Source organism: Acanthochromis polyacanthus, chromosome 13, assembly GCF_021347895.1.
Source record: "Acanthochromis polyacanthus isolate Apoly-LR-REF ecotype Palm Island chromosome 13, KAUST_Apoly_ChrSc, whole genome shotgun sequence".
In the NCBI taxonomy this organism is placed as follows: domain Eukaryota; kingdom Metazoa; phylum Chordata; class Actinopteri; family Pomacentridae; genus Acanthochromis; species Acanthochromis polyacanthus.
In genome coordinates, this window is record NC_067125.1 from 24,945,580 (window position 1) to 24,966,859 (window position 21,280).

A 21,280-nucleotide genomic window follows, 5' to 3' on the forward strand; every position below is an offset into this window, starting at 1 on the left:
AAAAAATGAGTAAAAATCTTCCAAAAAAAATCTTAAAACATGTAAAGTGATTACATATATATCAGTAAAGCTTCTAACATTTTCTTTAAGAATATTCACAAAAAAATCAACCAAAATCCAGCGAATTTCACTGGATTTTGGTAGATTTTTTGTGAATGCAAATATTTTTAACATTTCTTTTTTTCCACCAAAAAATGTTCAAAGATTTCCCAAAAATGTTGAAAATATGGACAGCAGAAGTTTCACTGTGAAAATATATTTTTCCCACGTTTTCAAACATTAAAACTGGTCAGTTTTGACCCGCAGGACGACACGAGGGCTAATATTTCTTTAAATGTTGCTCCTCTTCTGTACGTGAACATTTTCAAGCCACAGCAACATTATTCCGCTGCTGGACTCATAAATAACTCCAACGTGATTTTCTGTGCTCTGGTTTAAGTGAAGCTGGAACAGAAGGAAAGGAAAGAACCCAACGTCAGTGTGACGAAGGCAAACACATTTCCAAACAATGGACCACGCCCTGAGGGAGGCGTCCTGCATGCATTGTGGTTCTGAGTGTGTGTGTTGTGTTGTCAGGGAGGCATTGAGTAAAGACAGGATGTGTGACGTCGGTCCCCAGCAGAGGAATGGCGAAACCTTCAGCCCTCCTCAACCTCTGTTAACCCACGGTGCCAGTCCGGCTTCCTTTTCCTCCCTGGACCTCGACCCTAACCCTGACACACATCTCCTCCATCACACACCACACCAGACACCACGGCTCCACAACACAACAACAAACAGCTAAAGAGATGCTGCTGAACAGAAAAAGGGATGTGTTCTCCATGTGACTCAGCTGATCAAACTGCATGATGGTGTGATGTAATGAGCTCAACGTATATCTGCTGTGTTCCATAATGATGCTCCACACTTCAGCAGAAGCAAAAGTTTGGTCATTGTGAAATGACGAATGTGACCAGTCATGCCTTGCTGGGTTTGTTAGTGGATTAGATATCTCATCATGTGCCAGTGCAGCTGCTAAGCATATTTAAAGATCAGGTTTTGGTGCAAATTATGTAACTTACAGGGGAAACAGAAAGTGGTGCAAGTGAACTACTGAAAACTGGACTCAGAGGAGCTGAGACCAAATGCAACTCTCAGTCAGAGAAAGTAAGTTTCATACAATACACCTTTTAAACCATAACTTGGTAGTTACAGAGTACTATCTGAGTGGAATACAACTTTAAAATTAGGCTATATTATACTCGGACATATAGTAGTATTGTGTCTTGAACAAACCCTCGTAAGGGCAGTTGGGGAGGAGTCAACATTTGAAACTATAAGGACTATTTTGGCTGAATATACATATACACTTAGCTTTGCTCAGTGGTGGTGTTCAAAGCAAAGCTAAAGACCCACTTGAAGAGTTCATTTGCAAAAACAGATAACTCCGTTTTGATAAATTTTCAGAAAACTTTTTATTTTATTGTTTACTTGAGATATCAATCAAACTGAAGTTGAGTGGATTTGACTCAGTAGAAAAATACATGATAAAATAGAGAAAAAATAAATTCTTAGTGTGATTATTATCATTATCTCAAGTAAACAATAAACAAAATGAGTTTTCTGAAAATTTATAAAACAGAGTTATCTGTTTTTGCAAATGAACTCTTCACTTGTTCTCTGCTGCGTATGAATCATAACTTGTGAGGTACTGTGTCTTCTTTAGCGTTGTTATTGTTGTTATTGTGTCTTTTCAGTCATTTTTTTTATCAGTTATCATTTTATCGCAATTTATCTGCTGCTTTCTCTGTAAAGCACTTTGACTGGAAAGTGCTACATAAATAAATTTATTATTATAATTACTTTTACATAATTTTCCAAATGCAACTGGACAGCAAGCATCTTGGAATAAACCTTTAAAACCGTACCTTGGTACTTACAGAGTACTATCTGAGTGGAATAAAACTTTAAAATGATAGGTACTTGGACATATAGTAGTGTTTTGTCTTGAATAAACCTTTAAATCCATCACTTGTGAAAAAGTACTGCTTGGACGGAACATACTTTTGAAACTACAAGTAGTATTTTGGCTGAAATAAGCTAGTACTTGGACATGAAGTAGTACTTTGTGTGGAGTACTCCTTGAATAAACCTGTGGAGTTATAAGTAGTATTTCTGGTGTGATCAGCCTTTAAAACTGGAAGTTTATCGATCATCTATTGCGATAAATGATGCTGTCCTCCTGCTTCTGCTTGTTCTGAACAACAAATACTAAAAATGATCTTGTACATGTTAAATATTTGACATATTTGCTTTGTCTACTCACACAATACATCTTTTCCTTTCTGTCTTCACTACATTTTTAAACTCAGGATCAGTGTTTGAACTCCTCACTCATCCATCAGGAGTGTTTGTCAAGAGCAGCAGGAAGTCGCGAGAGCATAACCTGCGTCACTTCCTGTCCTGGAGAGAGAGCGAGATGTCACGCCGATGACAGCAGACGTGTCACATGTTGAGCTGCGACACTCGGCAAGCGTTTCCTGACAGAGCTGCCAGAGAGAAACATGTCGGCGGCCGTGACAAACAGACAGATACTGTGGAGATATGGCTCCAGTCAGCAGCTCGTGTGGTCTGATTTGTTCTCGAAGCACCGAGTGTTTCGTTCCAGATAATAGATTTGTTGAAGAAAAAAAAGAACTGCCACTGTGAGTTGTGCAATGAGAAAGCAACAGACGCCAGTTTCTAAAGCTAAATCATTTGTCATGTACACTGGAAAAAGCCATTATTACACGCAACAGTGAGTCACAACATCAAAACCACCTGAATATTTAGCAATAAGTCTCAATAATGTCGCTACAAAAAGCCATGACCAGACAGAATATGGGATATTTCGTGGTGTCTGGCAGCAGGAAATAGATCTTTTGTGTCCTGTAAGTTGTAGGAATGATTGATCAGATTGATTTTTTTGGTCAGATGTTGGGGAGTTTGGAGGTTGGACCGATGATTTGGGCTCTTGGTCATGCTCCTCTAATTGTTTCTGAGCAGTTTTTCAAAAAGTACACTGTCTTGCTAGGGAGGCCTGGTCTGCAGCGTAGTTCATTTGGGTGTTACAGGTCAAAGTAACATCTAAACCAGGGGTAGCAGGACGATGCATTTCTTCAAACTTCAAAAACATCTCAGAAACAGTTAGAGGAATAGGACCAAGAGTTCAAACCTCCAAACTTCCCAGAATCTGACCAAAAAATCCTTCTGACTGAGCACTCCTACAACTTACAGAACCATAGAATCTATTTCCTGGTGCCAGACACCACAGGAAACCACCAAAAACACCACATTGTGACACGTTAGAGTTTTTTTTAAGCTCAAATCATTGATCTAACCTCTAAACTCCCCATAATCTGACCAAAAAAATCAATGACTTTGTAAAGTGTAGACATTACAGACATTGTACATTTTTTAAAATGTATATTTAAATGGAATTTCTAAACCTTGACAAGTTGTTTCGACCATCAAGTAAAATACTATTTTGTTCAGTTCCAGATAAATGTGTGGTGCCTTTGTAGATAACCTGTTAAAGTTTTAACGTGTAAATGACAAACTGAGGCATAATGTTGTTGAAATGTCACTTATTTTTAAAGAGAAATTTCAGGTTGTTCAAAACATGGTATAAAAAGATTTTACAAATTTTCCTTTTTTGCACTAAAACAAAGCAAATATTTGGAGTTGTGCTGATTTATAGGTAATTATGCTATGATTTTACTGGTCACTTGAGATCAAATTGGGCTGAACTAAAATGAGTTTGCCACTCCTGAGCTAAATAAACACCACTATCCAAGGTTTTTTTTTGCTTTGCATTCCATTTGAATGTGTTGAGAAGATAAATATTCACTTCACCTGACTGTGGTTTTAATGTTGTGGCTAATCAGAGCACAGAATTCACTTTAAGATACAGAAAAGTCACAAAAATCAACAGCCTTTCAGTTAATCCCATATATTCTGGTTTATTTTAACATTGAATTCAAAGCCAAATTATCAATAATCAAACCTCACTTGAACATTTCAGCACTGACGCAGGAACAAAAGCTTCCCATGGCAGCGTCATCGCGTTTGCTTCACTTTCGTCGCAGGAAAAATTCATTTGGAGAGGGTATTTTATTTCATGACTCACTCTCTTTGTAGCAGCACTTTCTGCTTGCGACAGGAAGTGTGGGAGAGAGAAGCACGGGTAATTGACAGAGGTTACGTTGTATCGAAACGGCTGGATTCTTAGAATAACTGACGGTGATTTACGAACAAATGACACTCGGCAATCAAGCAAAACACATCAAATACCGATGCTGATTCTGCTCGTCATTAGAGAATGACTAAAGCTACACAGCAGCTGATAGACTCGTTCAAACTCCTATTAAGAACCATTAGGCAGAATGAGTGAGAGCAGGTTGAATGTACCCTGTACTGTATGTACTGTGTACTGTATGTACTGTATCTGTCCTCTGCACTGGCTGTGCTGTTATTACTGCAAGTTCAAGCTCAACCTCCCGTTTTACGAGCCAAATCCAGCAGCATGGACTTAAAGAATGTGACCTTTCGGGATTTTCACTCAGACCAGCCTCATTTCATTCTCCCAGTAAACTGACAAGATTTACAGCTTTTTGTTTTCACGTCACAGTGGATTTAAAATGGGTTTCTTGGGCTCTCAGGTCACGAAAGTTGCTTTAAAGCGGGAGAATCAAACTCATTTTAGTTCAGCGGAAACAATCAGCCCAGTTTGATCTCCAGGGACCAGTAAAATCACAGCATAAGAACCTGTGCGGCATGGCTCAGTGGGTAGAGTGGCCGTCTTGCAACCTGGAGAGCTCATGCCGAGGTGTCCCTGAGCAACAAGTCCTCAAATTCATATGACCACATCGGTCGTATGTAACGTGCACCGGAATACGACCCATGAGAGCGTATTTACGTTAGCGCCCCTACGGGGAAAAGGAACGCATTACGGGATTTAATTCGAGAAACGGCTTTTCCCTCGCGAAACGGCTTTTTCCTCACTTTCCCAGCACGGGTTTAGGGTTATGGTTAGGGTTAGGGATAGGGATAGGGATAGTGTTAGATAAATGTTTGTTCATGGTGACGTTTCACCTGCAACACCGGAGTGTCGATATTTACTCAACCGCCAGAGGTCGCATAGTCAAAACGTAACACTCGGTCGTAATACGGCGTGTACAGACGACCTATGTGGTCGTTTTTGGTTTGAGGACAGGCTGCCCTGAGCAAGACGCCGAACCCCTAACTGCTCCTGATGAGCTGTGGTTAGCGCCTAGCATGGCAGCTTCCCCATCAGTGTGTGATAGCAATTTCATTGTACTGTAAAATGACTACAACTCCAATTTTTCCTTTGTTTTAGTGCAAAAATGTTTTTTTTTTGTACAAAACATTATGAACAACCTGAAAGTTTATCATTTACACATTACAACTTACAGATCACAGTTTGTCTACAAAGACACAAAACATTTAGTCACAGGTATCCGGAACTGAATGACATAGTGTTTTACTTTACGATCAAAATGACAAAAGTCAAACAAAAAAAGACAAAAAAACAACAAAAACAAGACAAAAAACTACAAAAATGAGACACAAAATGAGACAAAATGTGACAAACGACATGAAACAAAACAAAGAGGCAAAAAATTGGATTAAAAAGTTACAAAGCACCAAAAAACGGACAAAAATAAGACAAAAAAGACACAAACGAGACAAAAAATGATGAAAAAGCAACAAAACATACAAACACCACAAGCAAGACAAAAAGGAAACAAAAAACAAAAAGATGAGACAAACAACAAAAGTCAGACAGAAAAAGACAAATAACAAAAATAAGACAAAATATTACAAAAATGAGACACAAAACGGCAAAAGCAAGAAACAAAACGACAAAAAATGCAGCAAATGGCACAAAACAAAACAGGAGACAAAAATCTGACTCAAAAAAGTTACAAAATGACAAAAAAGCACAATAATAAGACAAAAAATACTCAAATTATCACAAACCAGACAAAAAATAATGAAAAAAGCAACAAAATGACAAAAACAATAGACAAAACAACAAATAAAGCAAGACACAAAATGACAAAATGAGACAAAAATCACAAGCGAGACAAAAAGGAAAAACAAAATGACAAAAACATGAGAAACGACAAAAGTCAGACAAAAAAACAACAAAAACAAGACAAAATATTACAAAAATGAGACACAAAATGGCAAAAGTAAGAAAGAAATGACAAAAAAACGCAACAAAAGACACAAAACAAAACAAGAGACAAAAATCTGACTAAAAAAAGTTACAAAGCGACAAAAAAGCACAAAAATAAGACCAAAAAAATTAAACAAATGAGATAAAAACATGAAAAAGCAACAAAATGACAAACAAAACAGGCAAACAACACAAGCAAGACAAAAAAAAACATAAAAAGACAAAACCAACACACAAAACAAGTCAAGCAAAACAAAAAATGACAAAAATAAGACAAAAACTGAATTTTTTGACTCAAAATCTGATGACTCACACATCCCATTTAAAAATTACCTTCACAATCCCACTGAAAAACAATAAATAAACGAGTAAATTCCAGTATTTCGTGCACCGTGATGCTCTTTTAAGACCCTTTCATGATAGAATACCTGATTGGATTTAAGAAAACTCAAAAACCTTCAGCATTTTGTGAACTTCTGTTGACTAACATTTGCATATTGGAGCCAACATGAGCCAGACGGCACTAATTTGAAGAGGACACTGTGGGTTAAAGGCAGCTTCCCTCCTCCAGTCTGACATTATCTGGCTGCAGCATGCAAAGTGTAACTGGATTCCTCAGTCTGGACGGCGCAGTGCTGCAAACACACACACAGATGCTTTCTGTTCGCCGCTGGAGACGTGCCACATTACTCAGCATATCGTCCACCACAGGGCTGAGCAAGGGTCACATTTATTCTGGTTGGATTAAAGCGCTGAGTCACTCCTTGGCCAGACCTCGGCTTCTCACTCGCTAATGATCCGTTCTCCTAAACGCTGCGTCACTGCACGCTCCCAGATGCATTTTCAAGTCGCCACGGATGCAAAAAAAGATATTTTTTTTTACAAATTTAAACCCAGCTACAATCCCATACAGGAAAGTTTTTAACATTAACTTCCTCACCGACCACTCCTGCCCCATCAAACCGCACATAATGTCCCTTTTCTTGTGCAAAAAAACCATCTGTATACCACAAAATATGTGCAATTCACATTTCAGTGTACCTATTTTTATTTTTATTCTTTTAAATACAAGAAGGTGCTCTTTTTATAATCTGTAATTATGTTATTTTTCAATTTTTTTCAATTTTTCACATATTAATTTTATTAGTACAAGGTGCTTTTAAGAAATGTGTACTTATTTTTTAATTTAATTTTGTTTAATTAATCATTTTTAATACAAGGTGCTCTCTATAAAACATGTATTTTTTTTCTAATTTATGTTTCATTACAATGTTATGTTTCTTTTTATAATGTACACTGACTTTATTTTCTTTCTTTCTTTCTTTCTTTCTTTATTTTTACATTTTTTTAATTTTTCTTTTTTATTTAAGGTGCTCTTTTTGTAATGTGTACTTAACTTATTTTTCACATTTTTAAAAGCTTTCTAATGAACATTGGCATTTTTCTTCTTTATTGCTGCTTCTCTTAGCTGTTTAAAAATTGTATTTTTCCTCATACATAAACTCAAGAAAACCCACAAAGAATTCCAATCTACTCGTGCTGTATGAGTGCAAATGGCAATAAAACTATTATATTCCAATTCGGGTTTCACTTTTGTGCCGACCATAGACAGACCAGATTAGATTTTTTAAAAAAAGAAAGCAACATTCCTCAAATTAAGTCTTTCGAAGCTAGAAATATGCACCCAGGCAACCACACAGGTTGTAAACAGGAACGCAGTTAAGGAAATCTTTAGCTAAAGTACCGCTAGGAGGTCAAAACTAGAATGAGTGCATCCAAAATGCTGGTTTTCCCACAAGAAAACTGTCCATGTGTAGATGTTTGAACTGTAAAATATGATGAATGTTTACAGTGGATTACAGTTGACTTTGTGATAGTTTAGCATTTAGCTTCAGTTTCTTTTACAAAGTCTGTCCAAACTGGTGGTTTGTTTGAGCAGTTCTTGCTTTTTTCCATCAGTCAGTTTGTCCTCTTGGTCAGCAGTGTCATTTCGTGTCCTGTTTTTGTCATTTTGTGGCTCGTTTTTCTCATTTTGTGTCTCGTTTTTGTTTTGTGTCTCAAGAATGGGTAGAGCAAAGCTATAGCCTCTCTTCTATTTTTCATATTTTCATAACACCGTCAGCCTTGATTGAATGTTGATGAAAAAGCTAACATTAGCATGGATTAGCAACCCTGTTACTGTGATTAGAGTAGGGTTAGCAAACAACACATAAAACATGGACTAAAAATGGTACCATTGATGTGTAAGCTGAGCTAATCAAGCCTTTTATGGTTTATTACCTATTATTTTTAGCAAGAACTACAACTCAGTGTGCTAGGAAGGCCTCCAAAACTGCAAAAAAAAGTTGTTTAAATTGTAGTTTTGCTCAAAAAAACACTACAAATACCATTTCAAACATGACTTGTCTCCTCTGAAACGAGTCACCGGTCTATTAGCTTTACTTTCTATTCGCCGTAGCCGTAAAATCCACCTCGAAGGAGCATGAAGTCAAACCCTCCAAAAGTCATTTCGCTCTTGACTTGATAATCTATGTCCAGTACATTCTGCCCACTCACTCCTCTGTTATTCCCTCAGCTCTCTGCCTTTGTTTCTGCTCTGTCTGCAGTCTGATCCAAAACAACAATCTGCTTCTCATTCACGCCCAAAGCCATTTTTTTGAGAGGTCGAACCATCGACGGCAGAGACACGACCCACTTGGGGATTACTGTAGCTCCTCTTAAGTGGTCGAAGAAACGACTTTCCATTTTAATTCAAGACTGGTGTCTCCTGAAAGATGTGCCTTTATATGCTCAGTTTGAAATAAAAATGTTAAAGAAGGAAACTGTTCATTAAGATTGCTGATTTTGCTGATGCGTTTCTTTAAAACAACACTCAGGAAGCTATTAAGCTAGTGGGAGTTGTGGCACAGCGGTCGACATGTCCTACAATGTACTGTTATCTCTCCATCTAATAAAGCAACAGAGTCCAACTCAAACAGGAACTGCAAGTATTGTGAAAACGGCAGTATCACACTTTCCGCTGACCATGATTAAAGTCTTCTGTCAGTAGCAGCTAATGGACAGAAACAGTGACAGCAGCCGCATAAAAACCAGAGCCGCACACACACATAAATCACATGATGCCGTCTTTATCGCCGAGTAAACAACCTGCAGCAGAAAGTACAAGAACGCCACAAAGAACACAGTGTGAAGGCAGCGGCCGCACACCAAAATAAAACATAATGAACATGCTGTGTGCAGGAACCGTATGGATTCACCGCTTCTTTCATTTATACAACTGAATGTACAAAAAAGTGGAAAGTAAAGTGTACGGATTTGTCAAAAAAAAATTAAGATATTGGAGGATATTTCACCCATCAGACTTCAAATAATCCATGTACAAAATACTAAAACATGCAGTTGTTGTGTAAATTCACTTGTCCAGAGACCAAATCTAAAAAAAAACTATAAGAAAAGAATGTTTGAAAATATTTTTAAATACCAAATAAGTCTGGAGTTCCCCCTAAAATACAATTTCTCTCCCCCCTGATGACCAAATCTCAAAACAGTTAAAATGAAATTTAAATCTCCTTTTTTTATGTTATTTTTTTTCCATTGATGTCTCTTTTCATTGTGGGAACATTTTTTTAATCAACATAATATTTTAAATAATAATTATTATGTATGGAATGTGTGTCCCACAACAACCCTGTTGATGACGCTTTTGGCGTTTTTCTCATTTTGTGTCTCGTTTCTGTCATTTTATGTCTTGTTTTTGTCATTTTGTGTCTTGTTCTTGTCTTTTTCTGTCTCGTTTTTGTCATTTCGTGTCTCATTTTTGTTGTTCTGTGTCTGGTTTTTGTTGTTTTGTGCCATGTTTCTGACGTTTTATGTCTTGTTTTTGTCAGTTTCAGTTTTATTTTTGTCATTTTGTGTCTTGTTTTTGTCATTTTGTGTCTCAAAATGGGTAGAGCATACATTGGTTAGAGCAAAGCTATGTCCTCTCTTCTCTTTTTCACATTTCCATACATTGTCAGCCTTGATTGAATGTCTCACTCTACCTCATATTATCAGGATCAGACTCATTCTTTTGACTGTTTTCCATCAGTCAGTTTGTCCTCTTGGTCAGCAGTAACAGCTAGCTAAAGATCTAGCTTCTACTGCTGAGAAAAAGCTAGCATTAGCATGGATTAGCAACCCTGTTACTGTGATTAGAGCAGGGTTAGCAAACAACACAGAAAACATGGAATAAAAATGGTACCATTGATGTGTGTGGATGCCAAAATATGCTTCATTCAATCAAGACAAAACATAATATTTCCATTTAAACATCTGCAATCTCCCTTCACAAGTCCAAACATGGAGCAGCTTCACGGAGCTATGAAGTCGACAGGAGAGTCGCACTGCAGATTAGGGATGGGAATTTCGACTAATTTCCCCACCGACTAGTCTCAAATTTTATTTGCGACTAGTCGACTAGTCTATAAAGCCATGTGATAACAGTGAAGAAACATTTTCATTTATATCCCGCTCCGTAAGTCTGGATGGGATCTGTAGTGACTTTGCGCATGCGCGATTCATCTGCCGTCTGGCCGCGGAGTGATGTGGGTCTCCTCTAATCAGACAGTGGGACTGCTGCGGGGTTACTGGACTGACAGCCTGTGCTTTGGGATGGGCAGGAGCTCACAGCAGCATCTGCTGCTCGTTGAGGACAGTAACTGCAGAATGATCCAAGTTTTTCTGTCAGTCTCCAAAACGACAGAAAAAGTCGCTAGATTTGTCGCTAGTCGCTTTTGACAAAAAAAGTCACTCGGACGCTTTAGAAAGTCGCTAGATTTAGCGAGAAAGTCGCTAAGTTGGCAACACTGGTTTCTGCTTACACAGCCGACAGGCGACCTTGTTGTCATCTGCTGCGTCAAAATACTGCCAAACGGTGCTGATTTTCTTACGCGGGAGCGTCGCCATCTTCCCACTTTACCTTTCCAAACTTTCTTCCCCAAACTGTGTGGCTCTGCCCCCCGCTACGTGTGCGTGTGAGGGGAGGGGAGGAGGAGCAATTCTCTCCCTGGCTGCTCAGCCTGTTTACAAAGAAGCCGAGGCAGAGATCCGAAGAACAAGGTGCATGATGCTTAATGCAGCGTTTAACCGACTAGTAAAATACTAAACGTTTAATAAATGAGTAGGTGGTTAAACGATTAAACGACTAGTCGCGCACATCCCTACTGCAGATGTAAACACATTTTAGCGAGCAGGAAGAGCAGATATTGTGTCTGCACGGGTTAAAGTGCAGCAGCTTGGCCCTGAACAGAAACACTGAAGAGGACAGTAAGTCGACACCTGAAAGCCTGGCGACAACAGAGGCCTGCTATACAATGAACACAACGGCCCGACTGTGCGCTCCGACTGCGAGCATCTGGGCGTCTTTTATGCTCGTCTGCTGGTTGGTTTTTTTGTAATTGTGCGATAATGTTCATCTGCACTGCGGGGATCTGTACAGGGCCTCCATGAACGGCGTCATTCTTCAGCAGGTAGCTCAATCCCTGGAAAACGCCACCTGTTCAGCAGCCGTTGGCCAACCTCTTGACTAGAATTACATAATAGCCGGCAGGAAAACAATTTGTGTTGACAAAAAAGCCAGGGCAATTACACTCTAAGTTTGCGCCAGTGAAGTTTAATTACCGTGTTTAACCGACGCATGTTTTGATTTGGCCTCTTTAGCTGGCTACCTCAATACTGGGTGCCTCACTTTTGAATCATCACAGAGACAATCCTGATGGTTATTTTTGCATTTAGTCACCTGGATTAGATGCAAGAAACCGGATCTACACACACAGCTGCTTATACAAAATGTGTTTGCTTAAAGATATATTACATAACATCAGCCTTATCATGACTTTTAGCTTTATCGAGGTTGATTTTATACCGACAATATTTTAATCAAACACTGTTTACCTTTAATAATTAGCTTTGTTGATTTTGTCTAATGACTGATACAATACAATGAAAATTAAACATAAAACATTTAACTAAAGTAACAAAATGTCCTTTAGTGGCTGGTGTGAATTTGCTTTACTGTGCTAACAGCAACTATGTCTGCACGAACAACTGGCCAAACGTTTGAGAATGCCCCAATTTTTCCTTGAAATTCAAGTAGTTCAAGTCCAATGAATAGCTTGAAATGGTACAAAGGTAAGTGGTGAATTCCCAGAGGTTAAAAAAATGAGAAATGGATTAACAACTTAAAGCTGTTCTGCAGCAATGGAGGTTGATCAAGCCTTGAAAGTTGGTGCTACCAAATCCTACAGGTGTCCTAACTTTTCTAGATTACTTCCAACCCCCTCTGTCTGCATAAAAGTAGTGCTGGAACACACCATGGCACCAAACCCTCCAGAGCATTATTAGAACAGTGTTGTACTGCAGAAAGTAGTATATCGCTATAAAAATGGTGAGGAAAAGGCAATTAACAATAGAAGAGAGACAGACCATCATAACGCGGAAAAATGTCGGCCTTTCCTACAGAGAAATTGCAAAGAAGTGAGTACTGTCTTCTTTCCCATCAAAAGGACCTCAGAAACTGTGACAGGAAGAAGTCTGGAAGACCCAAAACTACAACAGAATGAGAAGACAAGTTTCTGAGAGTCAACAGCTTGGAGATAGGACAACAGCTTCAAGCACAGCTTAACAGTGGTCATAGGAAGAAGCCTCAGTTTCTACTTGAAAATCTGCCCCAAACAACTTGAATTGTTGTCAGAATAACACTAAATCTATCTAAAACAACCTAAACAGTGGCTAAAATGACTAAACTTGTCCAAGATTTCTTATTATTTTTTCCAAAAATGAATTCACATCTGTCTAAAATGGCTTAAAACCTTTTCAAAATGACTCAAAATTTGATCTTCATGACCACCCCAATGACTTTAAATGCACAAAAAACAAATTAAATTGCGGCCGGAATAACGCAAAATGTTTACAAAAGGACCTAAATCGTGGCTGAAAGAACAACACCTGTCCAAAATTGCTAAAAAATCATCCAAAACAACTTAAAATGTGGCCAGAATGACACAAAAACCTGTCCAACATTATTAAACATCTGTAGAAAACAAGCTAAAATGTGGCTAAAGTGACAAAACCTAAGCCACAACAGAATCAGAAGAACAAGTTTCTGAGAGTCAACAGCTTGGTGATAGGAGGCTCACAGGACAACAGCTTCAAGTACAGCTTCATAGTAGTAAGAAGTCTCCGTTTCACTGTGAAGAGAAGACTTGGAGTTGGAGCAAGAAAGTCATTGCTAAGACATCAGAAAAAGAAAAAAAGAGTCTTGCCTGGACCATGAAACACCACCAACGGACTACTGAAGACTGGAAGAAGGTATTATGGACTGATGAATCAACACTCAAAGCGACGGCAAAGCTATTTGTCGAGCGCGATTCAAAAACAACAAAAGAAAATCCTTAAATTTTCCTGCTTCTGACATGCTCTTGAGCAAGCCATTTACAGGAGGCCTCGCTAAGCTCTTAAGCTCTTTTCCCGAAGCTGCCCGGCTTCACAGTCACACTTTCGTGGCTGAATCTGCTGCGTGAACACAGCTTGTGACGACTAACCAGAGCAACTTGACAGACTGGTGACTCGTTGACTTGTTCATGGGCACTTTGGTCGTAGTTGTTCAGGCTCAACAGATGGTAACTCAATCACTTTTCTGGGGATTTAAGCCGGAAACTTCCAACCTGTGGGCTTCTGTTACACCCCACTGCAAAAACTCAAAATCTTACCAAGTCCATTTGTCTTATTTTTAGCCAAAATGTCTCATCCCATTTGATTAAAGATGAATTCATTTCAAATGGGACTTGTTTTAAGATAATGCATCTTTAATATGTTAAGTCAAACAATCTTGAAATTATCTTGTTCTGAGTTTTATTTTACAAGAAAATTCCAACAAAATTTAATACATCTCAAATTAGGAGGTTACATGAAAGCAGAAATCTATTTCTGAGTGAAAAACAAATATTCTTTAGCATGTCTGGCTTATTTTAAGACACCTAAGCTTGACAATCCTGGTAAAATAGAGCTTAAGATAAGTTTTCCCAGCTAATTTTCAGCTCGCAATATTCTAAATATCATCTTACTACAAGAAATCTTACCAAGTCATTTTTAACTAGTTCTATTGGCAGATTTTTTTTCATTTATTTCAAGGTAAAAGTTCCTTGAACTAAGTTTTTTGTTTGTTTTGAGAGGAGCATTTTTCCAGTGTCGAACACATTTCAGTTGTGTTCAATTGATGTTTTTACGAAACAGAACGCATCGGCAGAGCACTGTGACCGCTACAAGTTACCTAAAAGCAGTGGACCAAATGATTAAAAGCCTGGAGCTGTTTTTGACTCTATCCGGGGTGTTTCTACGCGAAATGCGGCAGAGGTGGGTGCCAGCTTTCAGGTAACAAGTCCGGACAGCCAGTTCGTGAATCTCTGGCTTGTCCAGAGGAACACAAAAGGCCCCGTTCTGCCCTGCAGTGGCACACAGAAAGACATGTTGGTCGACACAGCCGTGCATGTGCACACAAGCACTCGCCCACACCTACCAGAAGACTTCCTTTTCTGTCTCTTTCACACAGATGAAACCTCATGACCCGCCCCGAGCAAAACAGTTCGTCCATTCCCACAGTTCGGCAACAGAAAGCTCAGACATGCATGCAAACAAACCCGCTTATTACACTTGAAAGGAGCTTTACTGCTCATTTAAAAAAAATACAATCCTAAACTCAAGACGTGCAAAAATCCAAATGTTTCTAACGTCATCGAAACATTGGAATCTGAGCAGAACAACATACATAACTGACACATGTGTAATTCGCAATCCTCGACAGGAAAACAGCCCGAGAGAAAACACAAGCACAAAAGTTAAAATGCAGCCTGATAACAGATGCAGGTTGAGCAGGTTTGGTTTGGTTTAAATGTCTACGTGTGGAAAAGGCAAAACTACAGAGGAACATGAACTTGAGCTGATTTGAGATAATTTGCGAGACGATGATAGAAAAAACAGGAGATATCTACGGTCATGGGGTGCACGATGCATTGTATCACTATTTCACAATTACAGCGCTGATGTTTGTCATGCCAGATTGCGAGCTCGAACTGACGAGAAAACAACAAACCATCGACAAATAAAGCGCCTAAAATTCTATAGTTGGATCTCAACCTGCAGGGAAACATGTAATTCTGCCTTTTAAGGTAAAAACCAACACTGATGTTGGGTTTGATGGTAAGTTTCTGATGCGTATTATCTGAAAATCCAGCATAATTTGTACCATGTCAAGACCAACACGGATGCCAGAGGATGCAATAATTACACCCAATTACAGCATCTTCAAGTCACGTTTAAAGAGCACAAAACTACTTTTTGGTAGGAAAAGCTGGAGGATATTGGACTTGACATCAAGTTTGAGACGTGGTTTCTGTGACTTTAGATCCTTGATGAAGTTAGAAGGAAAAACGATGAAAAACAAAAAAGGAGACAGACTGGTTTATAAATGTGCAAATCATGAGTCGGGGTGTGAAAGTGCTGGCTGTCATGTCGACTATAGTGTGACTGATTAATAACTCAACGTGTTGATAATGATCTCGAGATGGGGGATCAATATCTGGGGTTTGTTTGCACGATGGCCTCCGCCGCATTCAAGGTTATGCAACGGAGCTAATAAGCACTATACTTACTGCTACGTGCACCGACATGTTTAACTATAAGCACAGAGACACACACCATTCATATTATGTGCCATGTTTACCGCTTCTATCTACTCTCACTTTGTCTTTCTCCTGACCTTTACAGCGCTTTTCTGCAAGATCAAAAACACAAGTTTAACACAGTGGAGAAGTAAAGTTCTCAGGTGACACTGCAGAGATATTTCGGTTTGTTGTCTCGGTTTTAAAATTAGCTCAGCGTCTATTTCCTGTCAAAAAACTCTCTTAAGCTAAGTGAAGGGGTGAGATAAGGCCTCTTGTTTGAAGGCGGCAGTGAGGGGGAGGATGACTGGACAGACTGGGTGAGGAAGGGTGGGATGGGAGGAGCAATGGGGGAGGTGAAGGTCTGGAGGACCCCCTGATGTTGCCATGGTGAGGTTACCAACAAGAGTGGCTTGTGCTCCAGCGAGGACGGCAATCATTCTTGTTGCCTGGCTAACGGCTACACGGCTTCTCCCCTGCACCGCTTTAATAAAGGAGCTACAGGTTTACACACCACATACGCGCACCGGCCACTTTATTAGGTACACAAACAGCTAATCAGCCAATCACATCAACGCAACTCAGCACATTTATTCATGTAGACGTGTTCGAAGAAACTTGCTGAAGCTCAAACCAAGCATCAGAATGAGGAAGAAAGGGGATTTAAGTGACTTTGAATGTGACATGACTGTTGGTCTGAGGATTTTCATGCCCAACCATCTCTAGGGTTTACGGAGAATGATCCCAAAAAGAGAAAATATACATCGAACCAGAATGTCTTGTTGATGTGAGAGGTCAGAGGAGAATGGACAGACTGGTTGGAGATGATAGAAAGGCAACAGGAACTCAAATAACCACTGGTTAGAACCAAGGAACACAGATTAACATCTCTGAATGCCTTGAAGAAGACGTTCTACAGCAGCAGAAGACCACACCGGGTTCCACTCCTGTCAGCTAAGAACAGGAAACTGAGGCTACAATTCACACAGGCTCACCAAAACTGGACAATAGAAGATAAATATTATCAACACGCTTTCACTGTGGTAGTCCTGGTCAGGAGAGACACAAAATTATCACGAGACACAAATTAAGTTCAGGCAGACACAAGTATTTCACAAAGAAACACAAAACAAGCAGAAAGACACTCAAAGTAATCACAAAGAGATACAAAATAACCACAACTCTCAAAATGCCTCTGCGCTTCATTATCAGGACCATGCATTCTCTGAAGGAAATGTCCATCCTGAACACGAATCTTAATGTTCTACAGCAGCAGAAGACCACACCGGGTTCCACTCCTGTCAGCTAAGAACAGGAAACTGAAGCTACAATTCACACAGACTCACCAAAACCGGACAATAAGAAGATTAGGAAAACATGCCTGGTCTGATGAGTCTCCATTTCAGCAGAATTTGGTGTAAACAACACAAAAGCATGGAACCATCCTGTCTTGTATCAACGGTTTAGACTGCTGCTGGAGTAATGGTGTGGGAGATATTTCCTTAGTACCAACTGATCATGGTTTAAATTCCACAATCCACCTGAGTGTTGTTTCTAACCATGTCTATCCCTTTATGACCACAGTGGACCATCTTCTGATGCTACTTCTAGCAGGATAATGCTCCATGTCACAAAGCTCAGATCATCTCAAACTGGTTTCTTGAACATGACAATGAGTTCTCTGTACTCCGACGGCCTCCACAGTCACCAGATCTCAACCCAATAGAACCTTTGGGATGTGGTGGAACAGGAGATTGGCATCATGGATGTTCGACAACTCCATGATGCTAACATGTCAATACGGACCAAAATCTGAGGAATGTTTCCTACACCTTGATGAAAGTTTGTCACCAAGAATTAAGGCAGTTCTGGAGGCAAAAGGGGTCCAACCTTCCAACCATCAATAAAGTGGCCGGTGAGGTTTGTATTTAAACAGCAAAATATAGTGTCAAATTGCTATAAAAGCTTCAACGAGGGATGAAAACTGAAGACTATTTTCCTACAAGTGTTCACGAGATTGCTAATCAGACTGATTCTGGCAGAAGCAGAACCAGCAAGTTGTTGTTTTTTAAACTTTCTGACCAAGACGCATTGAGAGCTTAATGGGTTCTATTATTAGTTTACTGCTCTGCGTCGTGAGGAACTCTTTTATCACCCTCACAGTTATTAAACTGGGGAAAAGATCCGCCGGTGGAACAGAAAACAACAAACAACTCGGCTGTGAACCAGCAAACACTGCAGATAAATGTAAAAACTAACCAGAGAAAGGTTTTCCTTCCTGCTGTCATGACTCAGCTTCTTTCGACTGCTTATTATTACTATAAAAGTCTCCATCTATTTGTGGCGTCACTGTTTGGGGTTATGTATGTGGGTGTGTTCTGAACCGGCCACAACAGGTTCACATGGGAATCTAAACACCTCCTGGATCCTGCATGTAATAAAAACCTAACTGTCACACTTCAGAGCGAGTCAGAAAACACAAAACAGCATCTAAAAGCTCAAAAAGCATCCAATAAATACCCCTAAAGAGAAAGACCTGACCTCGATAAATGGTTTAATAATCAGACTTTCCCATCGTAAACAAATCCAAAACCAGTTACTGTAGGTTAAAGTGTCTCGGGACCGAGGTGGTGATGACATACCCTTTAAATAACCTTTACAAAAAAAGGAGGGAAGTGTTCTGTGTTTTGCCAGCTGCTGCAAACGGAAGCACCTCTTTGTTCGAGCCTCAAATCCAAAAGGACTGAGTGATATTTCAGACTGCTGCTGTGAGCTAGGTGCCCTTGAGATAAAGGTGGTGGTGGAGGGAGACTCTGCACAGCTGTGTGCCAAGAAAACACAACATATCCCTGAGCATCTTTACTAAAAAAATGCTTCAAGGCAAGGGGGCACTAAAGTCAACAGAGATGCCTCCTGGAACCAATCCAGACGCCACCTCAGACACAGAAAAACAGGAGCAGGACGAACCTGGCTAGCCTGACACAGCAGATTTTGCTGCCCACTGGGCTGTCTGTCACAGTTTGATCCAAGGCGGAAACTGGACAGACAGACAGACAGACCAGACAGGGTGGAGGAGAAGAGGAGGAGGAGGAGGAGGAGGAGGAGGTGTGGAGCTGGAAGCAAGGTGATGGAGCAGAGAGAGGAGGGATGGAGTGGAGGTCTGGGTGTGGAGAGGTCTGGGTGTGGGGAGGTCTGGGTGTGGAGAGGGCTGGGTGGCCTTGCATCAGATGCATTAATTATTGATCAGCTGGGGGGAAGACAAACATGAGCACTGGAGACACCGGCTGGAGGTGAAAGTCTGGCAGGATCTTTAAAATGTGTGGATTTTGCCCCTCTTTGGTGTCCAACCAGCACCAAAACCTCCCCCATCTCCATCCTTGCGCTTCCCAAATGAGCTACGGGGGGAGATTAGCGCGTCTGTGCCGCCGTGCTTGATTGCAGCTGCTCCGTGCACATGGCTCGCTAATCTCAGGGCCCGAGGGGGTGGTTATTATGATTCTTCAAAAGCACAATAAAACTAAAAATTGTGACCTCAAACGTGACAAATGGAGCCTGCGTCTACTTACATGGTCCGGGTTCCGCTCGTTCCCAGGCAGTGCCGTGCGTAAAGACATGTTCGTCCCTGAGTGCGCTCCAGGAAGAAAGATTAAAAAGGAAAGGAAAAAAAGTGGGTTTTGTGTTCACAGTGGGTCACAAAAACAACCCGGGATCTGCCTGTGTATGAGCCTCACTCTTCATACGATCCTCATTGTTAGGGTCAGTAAAGGCAGCACGGATCACCAACACAGTGATCCAGCTCAAACTGATGCGTAAAAACAAAGTGTTCCGCTACATCCACCTCATGTCTGCGTGGGTTCTAACGGTGCCGGCCCAGTCACAAGAGCACTCTGAAATCCCCCCCACTCAGCTTCTCACTTTCCCCCAAATCCCTCCCAGACGCTACCGGATCATCTCCACTGGATCTTTACCGAAACACTCCCGGTGGCCACCTCCGGCTGCATCGTCTTCAGGTGAGAAAAAGAGCAGAACCGGACCATGGAGGCAGCAGATGGAGGGTAAATAAGAGCTGGAGGTCTGGGTTCAGAGAGGGGGGAGTCTGTTTCCCGGTGGCGAGCTAACGAGAGGTTTCTGGGTGTCAAGGCGGAGAAACGGCCGCTTAAAGAGGAACCGGAACCCGCTCAGAGCGCATTTCCAGACGCGGTGAGGTGTTCACGGCCCTGGGAGGACAAATCAATGGTTGTGTTGAAAGAAAGCGGCGGATGTGCAGCAGCTTTCCCCGGTGGTTCTCCTCGGTCCGGTCCGCCCTTTAGCTGCTCTCATTCCGCTCGGCTCTGAAACGTGTCCCCAGTGGCGGAAACGCGGCGCTGGTTTACCGATCAGAGAGGAGAAATAAAAACCGGGATCCGGTCCTTCCGCCCGGAAAAACACCGTGACAAGAGCAGAAAGAGAAAAACGGACGTCAGAACGACAGAAAAGGCAGGGCTGCTGCTGCGTCGGTGGCCGCGCACACGCACATGGACGCGCGCATGCTCGTCTGGTCTCTCTCTCTCCTCTGTTCGCTCGTGGTGCCTTCAGGTGTTCCGCGAAAAAAATCCGAGAAAACTGCCACTTGCCAATTAAAGCCACAATTAACTGAATTATAAGTTATTTTTCCAAACTATCTTACATACATATTCATATAAACAACCATAAAAATGCAAGTAAATGTCATTTTCATGATAATATTTCAGGGTTTTCTCCCTCCTGGTAAACAACAACAACAACTCCTTTCTTCTTCACATCATTATCGCCTCCTGGTGGCTAAAATCCATCAATTTCTCAGAGAAAATTAGTTCTTTCTACACATTTTGTGCCTCTTCTAGATTTTTTATGTTCATTTTCCCCCAAAATTGTTGTCTTTAAAGATTACATAAATTGTAATTATTTATTATGCGTTCTTGTTGTTATTGTTGTTTGTTTATCTCTTCTCCTTTGTAAATAATGTGTTTTGCTTGTTCTGTAAATAAAGTTGTGGTCTTTCCATTGAGGCTTTGGCAAATTAATTTGAATTAAAGTGACTTTGTAAGATTATTATAGCGTTGTCCACATGTTGCAGGTGTCAAACATGAGGCCCGTGGGCCAAAACCGGCCCTCCAGAGGGTCCAATCCAGCCCGACTTTGTAAAGAGTAAAAATTATAGAGAAAACATCAACTACAAAATATAAATTAGTCAAACTATATATAAAATAGAGACCATGATGAATTGTTTTGATCATAAAGTAAAATACTAGTTTTCCCATTGTGCTTTTGTCATTTTGTTTCTCATTTTTGTAATATTTTGTGTCATTTTTGTCTGACTTTTGTTATTTTTTGTCTCTCGTGT

The 21,280-nt window shown here is 40.4% G+C and overlaps 1 protein-coding gene across 6 annotated transcripts in view; it reads right to left on the reverse strand.

The window, feature by feature from the left end:
• The window catches only part of mark4b (MAP/microtubule affinity-regulating kinase 4b), an 86,020-nt gene extending 65,593 nt beyond the window's left edge, over window positions 1–20,427 (reverse strand). For all 6 annotated transcript variants that reach the window (XM_022198084.2, XM_022198083.2, XM_051957821.1 and 3 more), the window contains exon 1: window positions 19,485–20,427. In XM_022198084.2, the coding sequence (XP_022053776.1) occupies window positions 19,485–19,532 (48 nt within the window). In that variant the 5' untranslated portion in view covers window positions 19,533–20,427. The remainder of the gene's footprint in view (window positions 1–19,484) is intronic.
• Window positions 20,428–21,280: the final 853 nt, after the last annotated feature.